This window comes from Vulpes vulpes, chromosome 9 (genome assembly GCF_048418805.1).
Source record: "Vulpes vulpes isolate BD-2025 chromosome 9, VulVul3, whole genome shotgun sequence".
Taxonomy (NCBI): Eukaryota; Metazoa; Chordata; class Mammalia; order Carnivora; family Canidae; genus Vulpes; species Vulpes vulpes.
This window is the reverse complement of record NC_132788.1, coordinates 26,822,798-26,843,522: the sequence shown is the minus strand read 5'-3', so window position 1 is coordinate 26,843,522 and position 20,725 is coordinate 26,822,798. Positions and strand designations below refer to the sequence as shown.

General features: G+C 36.7%; 1 protein-coding gene and 1 pseudogene across 1 annotated transcript in view; both read right to left on the bottom strand.

The window, feature by feature from the left end:
- Nucleotides 1-11,963: 11,963 nt before the first annotated feature.
- On the bottom strand, nt 11,964-12,049 carry LOC112934186 (small nucleolar RNA U3; annotated as a pseudogene).
- A 6,233-nt stretch (nt 12,050-18,282) lies between these two features.
- Nucleotides 18,283-20,725, bottom strand: part of HPGD (15-hydroxyprostaglandin dehydrogenase) — a 29,777-nt gene continuing 27,334 nt past the window's right edge. The window contains exon 7 of the mRNA XM_026017549.2: nt 18,283-20,543. Within this exon, the coding sequence (XP_025873334.1) occupies nt 20,405-20,543 (139 nt within the window). The 3' untranslated portion in view covers nt 18,283-20,404. The remainder of the gene's footprint in view (nt 20,544-20,725) is intronic.

Genomic DNA, 20,725 nt, shown 5'->3' with positions numbered 1-20,725 from the left:
AAGAGGAAAAGGATCAAGTTGATACTGAGCCAACATTATGAATTCCATGTGGTTTGATGTAAGGTTTACAATGCTCACCCTGAGACTGAGAGAAGGCAGGTATATGACTATCCAATTTTTAAAAAGAGAATTCTGAGGAAAAACAATTCAATACTTGGAGAGTTATCTAGGTATTAGTTTCCTGTAGTGTCATCTCTATTATTGATTGTATTACTACCCAATAATCAATAATTTAGAGTTTTAATTTGATGTTCTTGTATATCTCCTGCTTCATTACTGTGATTTTATTTAGGTGTTTTCCATTTTTTCACTTTTGGATCATTATATTAAAATATTTAGAGGCAATCCAAGTGACAGAAAGTAGCAAATAACTATTTCTTTGCTTGGTGTTGACATATGGGCCTATAGCAGCCATGTTCCAACCTCCAATTTTATTGCTATCAGAGTCTCTCTATCCAAAAATATCTCTTACCTTCCTGTGGTGCCTAGAATTTTTAACTATAGGATCATATCCTATTTGCATATAGACATTGTCCTGGCAAGTTACTTCTTAGAATGTTTAAAATGGCTTACATATATGAACATGCTGCTAATATGCAAATGAAATCATTGTGTGAAGTTTAGAACGTGAAATAATTGGCCCTTGCCTTTCTGGCCCTGGCTGTGTGTCTTTTTTTATCTGCATGCTGCAAAACTCCAGTTTTGAAAAAGGAGAATAGATAGGAAGCTCTACTTGCTGCCTCCAAAGGGCAGGCATGGGTGAGACATGAAGATGTGGATATGAGAGTATAAGAATGGCTCTTGGGGAGAAGTCCAGCAGGTAAGGAATTGAGAAGAGTGCTGCTATGAAACCTTTCCTTTTTAGAGCTGTGCATGCAAATCTCTTTTGTTCATCCACTTAAAGCAGTATACATCTAATATCGTGAGTCTTAATACCCATGCATTAGAAATCTAGGGGATTGTCCGCCCAGCACACCTCATTCTCTTGGGTGCTATAGGATCTCCTCTATAATCCCTCTCCTGTATCACTGTCTGTTTGAGAGATAGATAACATATCTGAACTGGACCAACTGGAATCTTTACAGGAGTTTTAGACATGAGAACTAAGAAATGGAAATCAGTTTCTTTTAGTATTCTGGGTTTATATAAAGGTGGAAGGGAAGTATGGGAGCAATTGATAGCCACGTTTTCTGTGCTGTGGACAGGAGAAGCCGGGGTGCACACCCGAGTGTGATATTTGAATCAAAGTTATAAAAAAGATGCAAGGTACAATAGCTGCTATTTAGATATAAAAGGAAACATTAAAAAAAAAAGAATACAAAATCTAATTAAGTGGTTAAAAAAAAAGACAGATTGATGCCAGTCTGCATGTCTACTGCCTCAGAGCTTTCATTCTAGCCCCAGATCACAGGTCAATAGCAATTTTAACACACTGAAGTGGTGATACCAATTCTTCTTTGAATAAAAAATTGTCTACTTGAGGTTTAATATTAAATATAGAGAATGTGCAGTACATCAAATTAAAATTTCAGTATTAGGATAAGAATGATAGGTTCACATTTGGTGTTAAGTATTTATAATGTTAAATGTATATATTAATTATATATTGAGGTTAATTATCTATTGATATATTTATGTGTCAATTTGGATAGCCTATGGTGCCCATTTGGATAGCCTATGGTATTTTGGTCAAATACCAGTCCAGTTGTTGCCATAAAGATAATTTTTAGATGTGATTACTATTTACCAACAGATTTGGAGTAAAGCAGATTACCACCTCTAAACTGAATGGTCCCCATCCAAGCAATTGGAAGCCTTAAGAGAAGAGATTGAGGTGCCTCAAAAGGGAATGAGTTCTGTTTTCCTCCCATCCCCCCAAAGACTGCCTTTGGACTCAAGGTTGCAACACCAACTCTTGATGGAATTGACAGCCTGTCAACCTGCTCAGCAGATTTTTGGACTCACTAGCTCCCACACCCTCTCCTTCTGTACACACACACATACACACACACACACACACACACACACACACACAGTCACATACATTATTTTGTTTTCCCAGAGAATCTTGACTATGCATATTTATGACAAAGGCTCCAACAATTATTGACTTAAAGAAACACACATTTATTATCTCATGGTCTCTGTAGATAAGGAATCGAGGTGCAGCTTTGCTGAATGCTTCTGTCATAATGGCTCTTCAAGGCTGTAATCAAGGTGCTAGTTGGAGCTGCAGTCTAATCTGAAGACCCAAGTGGGGGGCTGGATCTGCTTCTACATTCACTCACCTGATTGTCAGGATTCAGTTCCTTATGGCATGTTGAATGGAATGCCTCCATTCCTCATTGGCTGTTATGTGAAGTCCTCCCTCAGTTCTTTTCCACATGGGTCCTTCACAGGGAAGCCCACAACATGGTAGCTGGCTACATTAGAATAAACAGCCAAGAGAGGAAGAGAGATCACCAAAGACAGAAGTTGGTGGTGGTTTTTTTATAACCTAATCTTGGAAATAAGATAGTGTTATTTCTCATGAAAATCCATTGGAAGTCATGCAACACCAGCCCTCCAAGGGGAAGTATCACATAATAATGTGACTGCCAGGAAGTGAGAATCGCTGGGGCTATCTTGGAGGCTGTCTACTATATTTAATTTAACTTATTGGCAAATCTGACAGTTAAGGTTTTTCATTTAAATTTGAAAGTATAGGGAGCCCTGGGTGGCGCAGCTGTTTGGCGCCTTCCTTTGGCCCGGGGCACGATCCTGGAGACCCGGAATGGAGTCCCACGTCTGGCTCCCCGTGCATGGAGCCTGCTTCTCCCTCTGCCTGTGTCTCTGCCTCTCTCTCTCTCTGTGTGTGACTGTCATAAATAAATAAAAATTAAAAAAAATTAAATTTGAAAGTATAATGGGGGCACTTGGGTGATTAAGTGTTTGCCTTTGGCTCAGGTCATGATCCCAGGGTCCTAGGATCAGCCCTGTGATGGACTCCCCATGCTGGGTGGGGAGCTTGCTTCTCCCTCTCCCACTGCCCCTCTTTCCTGCTCTCTCTCTCTCTCTCTCTCTCTCTCTCTCTCTCTCTCAAATAAGTAAATAAATAAAATCTTGAAAAAAAAAAGTACAATTGATTTGAACTAGTAGTTTAATTAACTCAGAAGAGGATTTTTCTAAGATTGTAAACACTGCTAAAATGCATGAGAGAACTTCGGATTTATCGTATTTATGAATTTAACTTATGAGATTTACTAGAGCACTTTATTTTTTTAAAAAGATTTTTATTTATTTATTCATTAGAGACAGAGAGAGCGAGTGAGAGAGAGAGAGAGAGAGAGAGAGGCAGAGATACAGGCAAAGGGAGAAGCAGGCACCATGCAGGGAGCCCAACGTGGGACTTGGTCCTGGGTCTCCGGGATCACACCTTGGGCTGAAGGCAGTGCTAAACCACTGAGCCAACAAGGCTACCCACTTTACTACCCAGGCTAGAGCACTTTAAATAGCTGAGAGTACCTGAGAAAATTTCACTTGTCAGGTCAGATCAGATCAGGCAACAAATACATTAATTATAGATGTAGTCTAAAATGTTAAAGGCAATTAAATTAACTAATTTCTAAGAAGGCTGGCTGTTCAATGAGTTCTGCAAACTGAGTTACTCAGACAGCAAAGCCCATTCTGTAAGTGACTTAAATTTCATTAATTTGTTTTTTTTTAAGATTTTATTTATTTATTCAAGGCAGACAGACACAGAGAGAGAGAGAGAGAGAGAGAGAAGAGAGAGAGAGACAGAGAGAGAGAGAGAGAGAGGCAGAGACACAGGCAGAGGGAGAAGCTGGCTCCATGCAGGGAGCTTGATGTGGGACTCAATCCCCCGTCCCCAGGATCATACCCTGGGCTGAAGGCAGTGCCAAACTGCTGGGCCATTGGGGCTGCCCTAAATTTTACTAATTTGAAAACAGAATTATGTGATATATATGAAATGAAATTAAAAGCTTAAGGGAAAAGAAATTCTAGATTTTTTTTACTTTAATAAATTGAATATTAATTTTAAAAATCCCAGTAGCTAAGATTTGTCCTTTTTATGCAAAAAATAAATAAATAAAAGACCCCAGAAAAAATAAAATCTTACATTGACAAAAGCCAGCCTGTGAAGAGAAAGAAAAAATTCAAATAGCTAAGAAGAAAAAGGCAGTGGTGATATTTGGGAGATCTTTCCAGTGGTTCTTGCCATTAGCTGCATTCCTGCCCTTCAGTTCTGTAAGGCACCTTGGTATGCTTAGAATTTCTTTCACTTGAAACTAATACTCAACTGTATTTTTTTCCTAGATTCTGTGCTTCAGAAATACAAACTGGACTCAGTAATAGTAACTCTATGAGAGCCAGAAAGGCCTTCTAGCACGGGAACCCTGAGACCCACAGTTTCATTCCTGAGCTGCTATCATTTCTTTCCAGATCAATTTCCTGTTTATTATAATAAAATGAACTTAATATTTGACTGCTGCCTCATGTGGATATTGAGAAAAAAATAGTAAAGTTCAACATGTGTTGAAAAGAATATTCAGGGTTACTGGTATTCTTGTTACGTGTCAGTGATTTCCCTAAGGTAGTTGAAATTTCATTTATTTTGGAGTATTGGAATGCTAATGGTATTTGTCTTATAAGATTGTTACAAGATTTGGAGCAAAGCGCTTGACACAATGTTCGGAACAGAGTAAGCCCTCAATAAATGTCACCGATGATGTTGTTGATGATGCTTTTTTTAAACTTTGTATATAGAAAACCTGACAGTGGTCCCAGGGCTTGCGCTCCTTTTCACTGCTCATTCCCCACACAGCACTGCTGATTCTGATCTGTAGTTGTGCTTCTGTGTGTGCTTACCTCTTCATCTCCATTATTATTACATTTATTAAGGCCTCTATCATCTCTCTTATGGGATTTTGCAATATTTTACCACTTAGTTATCTGGACTTTCAGGACAGCTTTTGTCTATTCCATTCTGAACACATCCCAAAATATCTTTTCAAACACAGCCCTTTTCCTACTTTTTGTTTATTAACACACATGAAGGTTTCCCTATGGCCAACACAAAGAACAAACCTCTTAGGCTGACACATGGATGCTTTACACCAGCTTCCAATCCTAAATTTTATGCTAATTCATAGAGAATGATTATAGTTTGTTAAACTAATTATGCAGTTTCCATTCTAATTTTCCCATGAACCTTATACATAAAGCTATTACAGTCTTTATGTTTGTTTCCTAAACACAATCGAAGGCAGGCATGTGACTGACTTACTCATCCATGGTTCCTTGATGTCTAGTACTGTTCTTGAAGCAAGGTGATTATTCAGTAAGTGTATGTAAAATGAAAAGGTAGATTGATATTCTTGGAATGTATAATATTAAACGTAATTTAAATTTCAAATTTAATTTAAAAACTCATTAAATATCCTACTTAAGGGTTCTAAGAAGAAAATTATTTTCATTTATTTATTTACTTACTTTACCTAGTGATACATCACTTACATAGGACACCCAGTGCTCATCATAAGTGCCTTCCTTAATCCCTTTCACCCACCTAGCCCATCCCCGACCCACTTCCCTCCATCAACCCTCGGTTTCTCTATCCTTAAAAGTCTCTGATGGTTTGCTCCTCTCTCTCTCTCTCTCTCTCCCCATATGTTCATATATTTTGTTTCTTAAATTCCACATGAGAGAAATAAAACAATTTAACCGTCCTCGCAAATTTCCACTGGGGGAAAGGACTGCTTTAGAGTTTGGTAGAGCACTAAATTTAAATACAGCAAGTTTGTCTCTTTAGGCAGTGGGATAGGGGAGAACAGAAAAGTGTTTCATTACTTGTTTTCTTCATTTAGGTTAAAACATAGTTAAAGTAAGATTTGCCACAAGTCATAATAGGACAGAGTTGATGGGCTGTATATAAGTGAAACAAGAGGGAGTTTTAAGAAAGACTCACTATTTATTTACTTTCTGTTTCCATATTAAGGGAGAGAACACCAAAACAGATGGATTCAGGGAAGCTTGTGAGTGAGAATTAGTATGAGGATTCTTAGCCTCTTCTCTCTACTAATAAACGCTTAAGAAACCAAGAAGAAGTAAATGAAAAAAAAAAAAAGACACTAGCATTTACCTTAGAAACCTTTAAAAAAGTAGACTTCTAAAAGAGAAAGTTTTATTGAAGATTGCCATTTCTATTCTTTCTGGCTTTCTATTTATCAGGCTGTGTTGTGTGTGTGCGTGCATGTGTAAAGAGATCTCCAAAAAGTATTCTTCTTCTTATTTATTTATTTATCTATTTATTTTTAAGTTTAGAATGTTTTCTAGCAATGACAGAAAACAGGATTGTTTGGAGTTCAGCATTCCTCATTACTCACTCACCATAGCTTGTAATAAGTTGAAAAAAGATAATGGGAAGCAGAGATTAATTTCTGCTCTGTTGAATTGTGTGAAGTGATACTGAAAGGCAGAAACCCAGCAACCCTGGGGGCTAACTTTTGATGTTTTAAGACACAAGAAAAAGGAGTTGTCCGGGATAAAGTCCTGTGATAGATGGGATGATTTGGGATCATGACTGATACACCTGCCCCCAAACAAGTCATGTCAACTAGCAAGTAACAAGCACTTAACTTGAGCCAGTGGGGTTTGGGAAACCATGTAAAGGCCTGCTTTACCTTCTTAGGTGCTTTGATTATAATATGGAAATCTCATTCATTGTTCAATTGAATCTGGATCAGCAGGGATTACAAACATCTGTATGCAGACAAATTCAGAAATCTATTCCTTATGCTTTTATACCAGGCTAAATCAGAAAAACATATTTCTCGAAAGTTTATCCAAATCTCTTTCTAGTATCGTTAGCCTAAAATTCCCATCATCAATGCCTTCAATTTTAATTTCTCTTCCATTTGCATTCTCTTCCTATCCTAACCATCCCCCTTGCACATACTCCTATTCCCTTCTGTCTGGGGCAGACTTCAGAGATGAGGATAAAAGAGAAACAGAATAAGTGAAAACCAGAGGTGGGATTTGGGGAAACCTGTAATTTGATGAGGATTAGCTCAGATAAGGCAGGATTGGCGAATTGTGGTCTGATTGTGAAAAGTCTGGAATGTCTGGCTGGAGCTCTGGATGTCATGCCTCTGGAAGTAGGCAGCAGGAAGTTTTGAGCTGGGGAGTGACCTGATTAGATTACACAAATACAATATTTAGGGTTAATTGACCAGGACAGACACAGGAGGCTTGAGAGTAATTATGAGAAAAATAAAAGTATATTAGCACATGTAAGATGTGCTAAGAATCTGATCTTAGGCAGTAGAAGTGGGTCAGAGTAAAAGGGGTAGGAAAAACAGAAAGACCCCAGGCTAGAAAGATCAAATTTTCTGTCTTAATTTTATAAAGGGCAGCATGCTCACCATCATGAAACCCTAGGCATCTGCTTGTGTGATCCCATAAATTTAAAACATCCCTTCACCAATAAGATATGAGAAGAGGATACAACAAAAAAAGAGATAAATTTTATCATATCACTTTAGCGACCATAATGATGATAAAATTTATTTAAGAAAATGGATGCTCAAACATCCTCTTTGCCAAAGAACCTTCCTACTCGCACCCCCATGGGCAGGAAGAACTAACATTTTGTAAGCCTTTTACAACAAAACCTAAAACAAGGTTTTAAAACAAGAATTTGATTAATTCCAATTTAGATGGCCACTGGAACTCATTTAAAAAGATCCTTGCCAGAGTCTGGATATAGACAGCTGGGTGGCTGTATGATGAGGTGGCAGCCCAGAAGAGCAAAGTAAGGCCACATAGTTCTGGAAAGCCTCCTACCACACGAAATACTTAGATATTAAATAGATATGAGAAACCAGACATTAAAGAAAGTTAGAAAGGAAGCAGAATAATGCACAAACAGCATAGTGACTCTTTATGATTAAGGAAAGTGTTGTCATTAAATGTACGTACTTTGTATAAACTTAATTGCAAAGGCCATTATGTAGTACTATAGAATAGAGTTGAAATTTAAAGAGATTTACAGCTCTTTTGGCCAACTTTCCATTTGTGTAGAGATGCCATGTACAGGATCCCTAAGCAGATTCTTAGTATTAGCCTCAACTATCTCAATGATCAACAAATTTTCTGTTTTCAGGTCAAATGTATTTGATTTGGAGTGTCCTCATTCTGATGGTACCCTTATACCATATCCCTTGCACCTCTACTTACTCACTGTCCTGTTCTCTGGAGAAAACTGTCTATTCCGTCTTCCTTAAAATGACTCCAAGTATGTGAAATTTTGTATATTTCTCTCATTACACTTAAGATAAAAATCAGAACTCCAGATTTCTGAATTCCTCTTAACATGTGGTACTTAGACTACAATTCAATATCCTAGAAGCCATCTGACCAATACAGAGAAGAATGGAAATACTGACTTCCGTTGTTTGGGAAACATATTTTTAAAGATAGTCTAGAATGCTTTAGCTATCTAACAGACATTTCATTCGTCAATTCAACAGTCTTTACTTGATGCACATAATGTGCCATGTACTGGGGTTTTTTGTTTTGTTTTGTTTTTAAAGATGTTGTTTACTCATTCAGAAAGAGAAAGAGCACCAACGGGAGGGGCAAAGGGAGAAGTTGAGGGAATCCCAAGCAGACTCCATGCTAAGCACAGAGTCTGATGAGGGGCTGCATCTCACAACCCTGAGATCATGGCTTGAGCCCAAGAGTCAGGCCCTTAGCCCACTAGCCACCCAGGCATACCCCGCCCCCCTCCATGCACTGTTTTATATGCTAGGATTAGTTGGAGAACAGAAACAGAGAAAGTCCTTGTTCCTATAGAGGTTGTATTAGAGCAGAAAAACCATAATGAAGTGAAAAAATAAATGACCAAGATAAATTCTGAAAGAAACTGCTATGAAAGTAAAAATTAAAACAAGTGGGATGTCTCATCCTAGGGTAGGATAGCTGAACGATTAAATTAGAGTGCTGGTCATGGGGGACTGTACTGCACAGGTTAAATCACAGTCTAGCAAATCTTGGAAATATAGGGGAAGAGGGCCCTCTAGGCTGCAGAGTGAGGGCAAGTATCTTGTGGGGAAAATTTGATACATTCAAGGGTCAGAGAAGCAAGTGAATCTACAGAGAAGTCAGAAACAAGGGAGGTGAGAACAGGTAAGATCCAAGAAAGAGGATTTTATCTTAACTGCAGTGGGAGACATTGGGGTTTGTAAAGAGAAGTGTGGGATGATTTAATTTACAATTTGATCACTAATGCACTTGTTTTCTATTGGGTCCACCATTATATGTACTGTTTTTTCTTTCTTTGGACTCATCAGCTAATTATTATTAGAATTTATTCTCAATTAGCTTATTAGTTATATATTATCTTCTCTTACACTAGTGTACTTGATTTATTAAATATTAATTAGTGATTTTTTACCAAATCCCAGAAAATATAAATACCTTAGAACACTAACTCTATTTACTCCCTCATGACATCTATGCTTTCATGTATTTTAAATTCTGGAAGTCATTATTTTCATTGCTTACTAAATTATTTATTTTTATTTATCATATTCTCTCCTCACCCCCCTTCGTCCCTCCCCACTTACCATGACACTTCCCAGCCCCTTGCATTTTTCTTCCTCCATCTAGGAATCCTTTCTGTTCCTTAAAAAAAATCCTTGCTTGTATTTCTTTGATTAGGGATATGTTGTGAAAAATTCTCTCAGTTTTTTTCCTGGAAATATATTTATTACACCTTCAATTTTGAAAGATATTTTTACTGCATCTAGAACTCTAGGGGGACTTTTTTTGCTTGTTTTTGGACATTGAAATAGTATTTCATTGTTTTCTGACCTCCAGAGTTTCTGTCAAGAAGACAATCACCAATTTTAGTTTTGTCTCCTTTGAAGATAATGTGTCTTTTTTACCCCTCTGGATGGTTTTAAGATTTCCTTTCATCATTGGTTTTCAGTGGTTTGTACGATCATTTGGCGAGGTGTGCTTTTATTCTTGTCATTTGCATGGTTTCTTGAATCAGCAGTTTGAATTCCTTTAGGAAAATTCTTGAAAATGAGTTTCAAATGTTGCTTCTGCCTCAGTTTCTCTTTTATTCTTTCCTGGGACTCAAATCACACCTCTGTTGGATGACTTTGAGTCCACACTTCTTCTATCCCTTGCCTAGCAATTCTCTGCTGGCCTATTTTCTGATTCTCTGATCGGATTTACGAATCTCTTCAGCTATGTCTAGTCTCTTATTTCATCTATTTTCTTGATTTCAGTAATTGTCTTGTCATTTCTAAAAGTCTTTTGTTGTTTGCAGTTCTTTGGCAAAATTCCCAGCGTTAGTCATCTAATTTTTGGACATACAAATTGCAATTATTTTTTTAATTACAATTATTTTAAAGCCACTTTTTATTAACTCCAATATGTAGCCCCTAGAGGCTGTCTCTTTTCAAACAAAATATTTTCTTACTGTTTGGATGTCTGTTACTTTTTAAATTTTTAGTCTATTACTCTAATTGAATGGTAGAAATCGTGTATGAAGAATTATAGAAACTCTGGCTGATTATTTTTCTCCATAGGAGGTTTTCATTTGCTTATGGTAAACAAGTAGAATAGCAGTGTATCAGTTAAATCTAATAAGCTATTAAGATGACTTGAGTCAGGGTTTTAGTCCTTTTAGGGCCTGGTCTCTATTTCTAGTTTGCCCTTACTTGTAGAGTCTGGCCTTAGGGGGGCCACAAGTGATGCTATTTTCTGTTGCCTCCCCACCATAATTGGGTCTGACTCTTACTGTTTTCTATCCCACAGATGATACTGATGAGAGCTATGGTTAGTTTTCCAGCCTCTTAGTGGCCACTTTATATTAGCTTGTCTGCCTCTCAAATCAAGTTGCTTATAGATTGTCAAATGGCTTGTGCTGAAACTGGCTCTCAGCTTCGGGCTTTATTTTTTGTACTTCCTTTTTCTCTATAATCTTGCTCTCTCAAATCCTCACTACTTAGTTGTCCTAAACTCCAGTATTTTTCCTCCAGCCATGGACCATTTTTTAAAATATTCCTTTTTTTAAAGATGTATTATTTACTTATTTATTTAGAGGGTGTGTGGGAGGAGGAGCAGAGAGAGAGGGAGAAAGAATCTTGAGCAGACTCCCCACTGAGCTTGGAGGCTGATGCAAGTCTCGATCTCAAGACTCTGAGATGAGGACCTGAGCTGAAATCACAAGTTGGATGAGTGCTTGCTTAACCAACTGAGCCACACAGTGGCACCCTTCTAATTCTGTTCTATTTTGCTTCTCTGCAATGTAGTAGCTATTAGCCTTCATCTGCCCTTTGTCAGCATCAATGAGCATTTAAAAAGTGGCCAGTGTAAAAAAACAAAACCCAAACCAAAACAACAACAACAACAAAAAACAAACAACAAAAAAGTGGCCAGTGTTTCCAAGAAGAAGTAGTAAAAACACCACATTCATTTCAGTGAGTTTCTCTTCTCTCCAGCATCCTGGTCCCTCAAAATTCTGATTTATCTAGGTAGCTTTCCTTTGCCATCAATTAAATGTGGTTTTTAAATTATTATTATTCAATGAGACATTTTTAGTTTTCTTTTTCTTCATTTCTCCCTTTCTTTTTTCTTTCTCTTCTCCCTCCTTCCCCTTTTTCTCTTTCTTTGTCTCTCTCTCTCTTCCTCTCTTCCTTACTTCTTTTCCTTCTTCCTTGAAGCCCATCAAGGCTAGAGGTTATTTGGTAATTTTTATGTTATGGAGCGTACTGTATTTTAAATGCTGGGTTTTTAGATTTTCACATATTTTTCTATACCATCTTTGTTTTCAGAACCTTCTTATACCAGTTAGCATTTGCCACATAACAAAGAACCATACATTAGTGGATTACAATAACAATTTATTTTTCTCACAATTCTATGGGTTGCCAATTTGGGTTGGGCTCAGCTGAGTGGTTCTTCTGCATAAATTAGGGTTGGCTAATCTCTAGTAACAAACTATAGAAATGATCCCTGAAAGTATAGTCTTAGGGTTGGCTAATCTCTAATGTGGCTGATTCATGTATCTGCTGCTGCCTACTGGAGTGGCTGAGAACTGGCCCATTAGACTGTTTTGGTTCTCCTCCATTTGGTCTATCACCCATCAATAGGTTGACATCAGGCTTATTCATGAGGAGGCAGGATTCCATGCACAAAAATAGAAGCAAGCAAAAACCTCTATCAGACATCAGACAATATTGACTCTCCTGCATCGTTTTGACGAAGGAGGTCACAAGGCCAACCTGGATTGTGGTATAGAAACAGACTCCAGCTATTGTTGAAATAAACTGCAAAGAATTGTGGCCACTTTTTTATAGTCGACATGCTTGATAAATCATTAATTCTAATAATTTAAGTTTCTTAGACTTTTGTGCATTTATAGTCACATACACAGAAAATAATGATGGTTTTATTTTTTCATTTCCAATTTCTATATTGCCTTTTCATTGCCTAATTGTACTGGATAGATCACTTAAATTCAAATAAAGGTTGAGATAGTGAACTTTCCTGATTTGTTCATAATTACAGAGGAAAGACTTCCAAACATTTCCATGCTGTTATTTTGTGCTTTTTTGGTGGATACTTTTCATGAAACTAAGAAATCACTTTTCTATTATTAGTTTTTTATAATTATTTACCGTCATAATTAAGAATATATGTTGGATTTCATCAACTATTTTTATGTATATAATAAGATAATCATATGATTTCCCTTTTTATTTTGTTAATATCATTTTCCATGAATATATTTGAAAGTTGGACCATATTCAAATACTATAATAACCCAATTTATTTTCTGTTATTTTTTTGATGTGAAAGAATTTTGTGTGTGTTAAGTTTTAGGATTTTTATACTTATGTTCATTATGGGGAAAGTGTGATTTATTTATTTTTTATATAAAATATCTATGGTAGGTTTTGAAATCAAGGTTATAAGTTGGGAATTGGCCTCTTTTTTTGTACTCTGGGAGAATGGATATAAAGTTGGAATTGCTTCTTCCTCAAATATTTGGGAGAATTAACCAGTGAAGCCATTCAGGCAGAATCTTTCTTCTTGGCCTATTATTGTCCATTTTGGGGTAAGGAGGATTGATGGTACCAAACCTTCTGGGAAGTTGTATCATTTTTATACATTCTGTCTTGTTAATCCAAGTGTTAAAACCCAAAGTTTATTTTAAGTCTCAAACACTTAAAGGCTTTTTCAGTCAGGTTTATAATTTATTTAGCTGAGCAATTCTCTAAAAAATTAGTAGACTTTTAATCTATTTACTCTAGTCAATTTGGTTTGACTGAAAAAATCTCAAATATCTTTCATTGTCAGAGAGGTCGTAATTCTCAGCCTGACATGTTTCCTTGCACCCCCATTCTTCTCTTCTTTCAACATAATGGCAGCTATGTTGAAATAAGCAGGCTTGGATGGAACTCTACACTTGCAATTTGTGACAGACTTCTACTTTATTTTTAAGTTTTATTTTAATTGCAGTTAGTTAACTTAGAATGTATTGGTTTCAGGTGTACAACATAGTGATTCAATAGTTACACACAGTACCCAGTGCTCATCACAAGTGCCCTCCTTAATCCCCATCACCTATTCCGTCCATCCCCTCACCCACCTCCCCTCTGGTACTCATCAGTTTGTTCTCTCTAGTTAAGAGTCTGTTTCTTGGTTTGCCCCTCTCTCTCTTTTTTTCTCGTTGTTCATTTTTTTTGTTTCTTAAATTTGACATATGAGTGAAATAATGTGGTATGTCTTTCTCTGACTGGACTATTTTGCTCAGCATTATACTTTCTAGTTCCATCAGTGTAGTTGCAAATGGCAATATTTCATTCTTTTTATGGTTGAGTAATATTCCATTGTGTATATATACCACATCTTCTTATCCACTTATTAGTCTATGGACACTTGGGCTGTTTCCACAATTGGGCTATTATAAATAATGCTGCTATAAACATCAAGGACAGACCTATACTTGAATGCATTTTAATGAGTTTTAATAGAGAAAACGTTTCTTAGTCTTACCTTTTGTTATCTGGAGTTTAAAGCCAGTTAAACTTTCTAACCCCAAAGGCTTCAAATTTCTGGATTCTCTCTTCTCCTTTTTTTTTTTTTTTCCCATTTTTATCCTAGCTCAGGCTAGGTGAACTCTAACCTGAGCTCGTCTCTGGGTTCTGTACCTTGCAAACATAACTGGAAAATACCAAAACACACCAATGCATTCTGTCTTCCAACCTCTTCATTTAGGAATCAGCCTCAGTAGTCACAGAAGCAATATAATTATCAATTACCAAAAATATATTTATTTTTGCTTAACATGGTTCTCCATTTTTCTAGCCTCACCACCTGCTATTCATGTACTAAGACTATGCTACATATGTTGGGTTTGGTTGTTTGGCATCATTCCACTTCTGTACCAACTGTATTAGCTAAGTGCTGTCAGAGAGAAATCCCCAAATTGCAGGAACTTAACAAAATAGAATTTATTTCTCTCAGACACAAGAATTCAATGTAAGTGTAGAGTGGGAAGCATTCCAAGAGGGTTATTTGAGGATTCAAGCTCCTTCTATATTGCAGCTACACCATCATTCAGAGGCCCAGAGTCTACTCAGAGTGTGGACAAGGAAATTCCTCACTTCCAGGACAGAGACCTCACAATGCTTACTTGTAGAATTGTTATCACTGTTGACCAGTGATCCTCCTCTTCTCTTTTCCAAGTAAGAGATTTTATTGTTGGTTTTCTTCCTCTAGTCATCATTATACAGTGTGTGTGTGCACAGGTTAGATAAATTGTCTTTTGAGTTCACAGGTCACTCGATCATGAGAAGCCACATGTCCTTTTTTTTTTTTAAGATTTTATTTATTTATGATAGTCACAGAGAGAGAGAGAGAGAGAGAGACTGAGAGAGAGAGAGAAAGAGAGAGAGAGAGAGGCAGAGACACAGGCAGAGGGAGAAGCAGGCTCCATGCAGGGAGTCCGACGTGGGATTCGATCCCAGGTCTCCAAGATGGTGCCCTGGGCCAAAGGCAGGGGCCAAACCTCTGCGCCACCCAGGGATCCCAAGAAGCCATATGTCCTAATGGAGAGGACGGTGTAGATACTGGGGATCTGGATTTGAGTTGCATGCAGTAACTGTGTGGGATTTTAGGATGTTTCTCTTGAGTGGGAGTGTGTGTTTTCATTGTGAGGAATGAGGGGTTTATAGAGAGATACTACATGTGGCAAAACCACAAAAGATGTGTTTGCTCATGAAAAATGCATGCTTTTTTTCTATTGTGGAGAGTTGTTTTGGGGAAGCTTGTCTATAGGTTCTATACTTCCTAGCATTGCTTACATTTGGATAGGGTCATGGAACTAGTTTCACCAATAGGCTATGAGTAAAAATAATTTATATTACTTGCAGGCTGAGATTGTTTAAGAAGCGGATATGTCTTTTCCACTTCTCTAGTCTACTGGCTGAAGGTGAATGACCCCAAAGCCCTAGACAGTGGAGCTACAAGGCAGAAGGATCCAGAACCACTTCTGTAAAGCTGCTCTCTGAATAACAGCATTGGGTTCCTTTATGAGCAAAGAAAAAGTTTAATTATGTTAAGCCATGAATTTCGAGGTTTATCTGAATCCTTTGCTACTCTCTTACTCAATGATTACAAAGTATACATAGTTCTAAAAATTCCTTTGTGTCATAAGAGTGAAACATTTGAAAGCCACAGATCTAGTTCTTCCATCACATCTGTATTACCTATTTATCTATATCATCTATCTCTTTATGAATATATAATCTATGTATATACACACATATATATGAATTTAAGAGTGGATAAATAAAAATCTGTTTAAATTTATACATTTAGACTTTAGATAATGGTGTCTGATTAGCACGCAATTGCTTTAGGGCAACCTAAATCTGAGAATTTATCACTTCATTCTTTTACAATTTAAAGTCATCAGGTTGAGCCCAAAAATCTGATAGGATTTAATATGATGATCAGCCTATTTTAGTGTCATTGAATCCTTATTTAGCATCTATACGATGATGGTGAGACAGTATTGCTTTCTTCATTTTTGAAGTAGTATTTCTTATATTTACATAACTAGTCACAGCATAAAACAAATAAGACAAATGATCTTAAGGATGAGTGACAGGAATTATTAGTAAATCTGTACATCTCTATGCCCAAGTGCATAGGCTGCTACTTATCTGCAAGATGTCTGCAGGGTCATTAGCTATTGTGCAAATAGATCCTCAGGCCACTGCACCATTTTATTTTTATGGAGTCAGAGTGTTATCTTTATTCATGACTCTTAAATATAACCTTTAGTGGGTGCTAAGTAGCAAGCTCAAATCTATGACTGCAGCACGGTAAATATCAAATGTATGTTGTGCTTGTCACTAGACTGTTTATTTTCAAATCCATTCCCTTCTATTATACTGCTCAGCCCTGTCACAAGGGGCAGATCCTGCAAACAATATTTTCCTGGTTTGAAAACAGAATAGTGAAGGGCAGGCAGATGGGAGATTTCAAGGTCATTTCCTCCTTCTCCCTTCTCTTAAGGTGGCATGTCTGTCAGTGGCTGCCCACTCCTACCCTGGAGTAGTACCTTCCTTCTGGTTACTTTATCATCCCATCCTTTCTCTAGGGTTCTTCAGTTCTTCCAGTAACCTCTGTAACTATTTCTCTATATTAGATTCTAGCATTCCTAGAAGGCTTTTTGCCAGACCAGACCTTAACCAGTGTATGTCTGCACTAACATCTACATAGAATACAATGTATTGAAACATGCAAATATAAATTTACCAACAAAATAACTGTTTGTGAATTATTTGTTGAGTGGGAGAGTTTATGTGTGAGATGTTACCTAAAAACTAAGAGCAAAAAAGATATTTTAATGGTTTAAAGTTCAACTTAAAGAATTATCTTCAAGGGGCACCTGGGTGGCTCAGTTGGTGGAGTATCTGATTTCAACCCAGGTCATGATCTCAGGGTCCTGGGATCGAGCCCTGCATTGTGCTCACTGGAGAGTCTACTTCTCCCTCTTCCTCTCCCTTTGCCCCTCTCCCTGCTTGTGCTCTCTCTCTCTCTCTCTTCCTCTCAAAAAAAAAAAAAATTCTGTTAAAATGTAGTGTAACCATACTTTGTTGATGAAATTTTAGTAAGAGGAATTAGAAGGGTGCTAAAACATTTAAATGGAACCATAAGATTAAAATGGTAGCATAGTCAGGAATTCAAAAATAAACTCTAGAGGCAATAACTGCAGTCAATATTAAAATAAATAGCTTTTGAACTTTTTTAATAAAGATTTTATTTATTCATTCATGAGAGACACAGAGATAGAGGCAGAGATATAGGCAAAGGGAGAAGCAGGTTCCCCATAGGGAGCCTGATGTGGGACTTGATCCCAGGACCCAGGATCACGACCTGAGCTAAAGGCAGATGCTCAACCACTGAGCCACCCAGGTGCCCCTGAACCTTTTTGAACCATACTGTGATTCACAATAATAAAGGTCATAGATTGAGAAAGAGTACAATTACATATGCAGGAGGTAACTGCTCTATTTTCTATTCACTTTCTCCTCTTTCATCATATCCTATCCAATGTGGTACATGGATTGTTAAAAACAAGGTTCTAGGTATGTTATAGGAATCATAAAAGTCTTTGAAAATTTATCCAAGAGATTAAGACAAAACTAATCCTTGCTCACTCCATCTTCCTCTATAATGACTATTGTTTTCTTAGCTTGGCATGTTCGCCCACTTTCTGGGAATGGCAGCATAATTTTCCTCTTGAAAGTATTCCTCTCCCTGTCTTAATCCAGAGGGTTCAGGTCAATCTCCCGCCCACCTCTCCTGCCCTCCACTGCTCTTTCTTCTCTGTCTCTGGGGGAGACATGTCATCTGGTTCTGGTCAAGCCACATGATCACCTCTCTGACCTGAAGGACTATCTCAGGACTCAGTACGTAACTGAAGCAAGGCCAAGGAGCTCTGCTGTCAGAAAGAAGTTCTTCTTTGTCAGACTGAAAGCTGGTGAAAATCAGGCTGTCAGCCCTGAAGCCACCATATGGACAGAGCTGCCCTATAGGAGGGAAGCGAACAAGGGGAAAGAGCTGGAAGACTGGTGCCAGCACTTGCCACCCTGCACTGAAGCCAGTCACCTTCTCCTGTGCATGAGGATTTTTGCCTTTCGAAATTCAAATGTAAGAAAGAAGCTACCCTTTGAATGATACTTAGTATGTGAAATGACTTGAACTTTATTTAAAAATTTACATTTTCAGACTTCTTCAGCATCCTAAATTTATGAACAGAGAGAAAAAGAAACTAGACAGAAATCATCACATAATCATTTATATTTTAAGTGGCACAACAAGCAACTAAAATTATTTTGATATGAAAATTAAGTTTGATGGACATTCAATGCCATTATCAAGTCTTACTCTTTTTTCAGTGTCCACATAATTTTAGCTTTGCTGTTCTGGGAACCCATTTATTAAGAAATGTACATTTAAAAAAATGCATATTATTTACATTAGGATTTTCACTGAAAAAATACAATTAAAGAAACTAAGGCTTTCCATTCCCCCAAATTTAATGTTATTTTTCCCCAACCAGTATACAGAGATATCATATAACATTATACAGGTTTATTTAAAGCTATTTATAGCAGATACATTTTAATATAAAATGAACTTTTCCAACATACCTCATTTTTTTCAGTTCTACTCAGTATCTGATTTTAAATGTCTGCAGAGTTCACTGATTTGAAAAACATTCAACTCAATACACAAAGTATATTGACGACTGCCAGTACAAAAAATTATCCATAAATGAAAAGTTTTAGCTCTAGTGGAACATTACAATAGGAAAATAAGGAAGTAATACTCCCCATGCCTGTATTATTATTCACTGACTAGTTACTGCCACAATGTGTGAACAAGTTTGTGCATTATTCCCACTTTTCTCTATCAGACAGTCCTGGATTTTCATTTCTGGTTGTTTTTTCAAGTGCATTATGTGAAACTCTGGACAAGAGTTATTCATATTAAAATTACTCTTTAAAAGTGAAGGCAATATTCTCTATGGCAGAATTAAAAGAGAGCAAGACATGACAACACTCCAGTGTCTCTAGAAAACCCCCATCCATCTCTCACATGGACGGAATTTGCTCCAAGCTGGGAGCTCTGAACTTAGCAGGCAGAGTGAATCACATATATAGTATTCCCTAAGAAAATGGTTGATTTGGAAATCTTGTGCTTTCACTATTACTGGCATTAATTATTGCTTGCAAATAATGATACCCAAAGCAGTTGCATTTACTGATCATATGTTAAAATACTTGACAGGGAAAATAGCAAAAACATCACAGCTACCTTTATCTCTTGTTATTGTGACTTTGAGTACAAAAAAATATTAACGATCAAGGCTGTGACAAAATTGGTTTCTTCTCCTCGAAAGCTATACATAGAACACTAAATAAGTTCTGGAGATTAAAATGAAAGAAGAGTTTTATTAAAAAGTAGGCACTGTGGAAACGGGTATAAATGAAATAACCTGAAAAATATTACATTTCTATTTTTTTTCTAAATGAGGCAATCTTAAATATAATATTGTAGAAGCACTAACTATTACTTTTGCTATAAGTGTTAAAAATGTCATTCCTGAGCTTGCTGGAGAAAATTAAATTTCTTAAAGTAAGCAAATAGGAAAGAAATGGTTTCCCTAGATGGGAGGCTGAACTTGGATCAATATCTCAGCCAATTACTTTGTCATTTTCCCATATATCAGATTTTTCATTTGGGATATAGTCATACTGTACTTTATTTCCTAACTACTGGCCCCTAAGTATGTCACATCTTTAAAGAGCTGAAATGTTCAGCTGAAAAGTGGTATATAAGTAAAAGTTATTGTTACTAAAAATTTGCCATTGCAGGTAGCTTCTCTTTTTTACTAGTGAGAACATAAAAACAAAATGAGATTTTTACATCTGGTTTGACTTAAATAACATTTCAAGTATCTCCTTTAAAATGATATTCTGAAAAACATTAATATTCATGTACCACAAATTTAAATACATTTTCTGAAAGGCAGGATATTCCTCGAATATCCTTTGTTTTAATCATTACTTAGACTTATATAAAAATCAAAAGTTAACTTTGGTTCATATCCTATCTTTGAGAGTTCCTGATTTTTTTCATCCAAATACCTAACTAATCATTTAGAGATAAAGTTAATCTCAAACGCATGAAAGAAAGCTTCAGACAATAACATTTCATTTAAAAAGCTATATTCGATGAAGAAATGGTCTAATGGAAGTCATTTGTTCTTGTTTTCAGTTACGGCCGATATAGAAGATGTTCACTGAGTTTTTGCATGAAATGGAGTTGTTTCGTAGTCTTGAAAATGAATTCCCTTAGAAGTTGTGATCTTCATAATAGCGCCATTCAAAGCATCATCTTCAATGAGTGTTATTAACCCACTGGCAATCATTGATGGGCTAAAAATAAAGGGAACATTGTTTTTAAACTAAATATGAGTCATAACTATCACTACATTCTGAATTGCTTTTGAAAAATCTACTACCTTTAGCATGTAATAGGGAAATATCTATCATGAAGCTATTGCTACCTCCATATTTTAGTCAGTTAGATATCAACTAAATTATATGATAAATTGAGT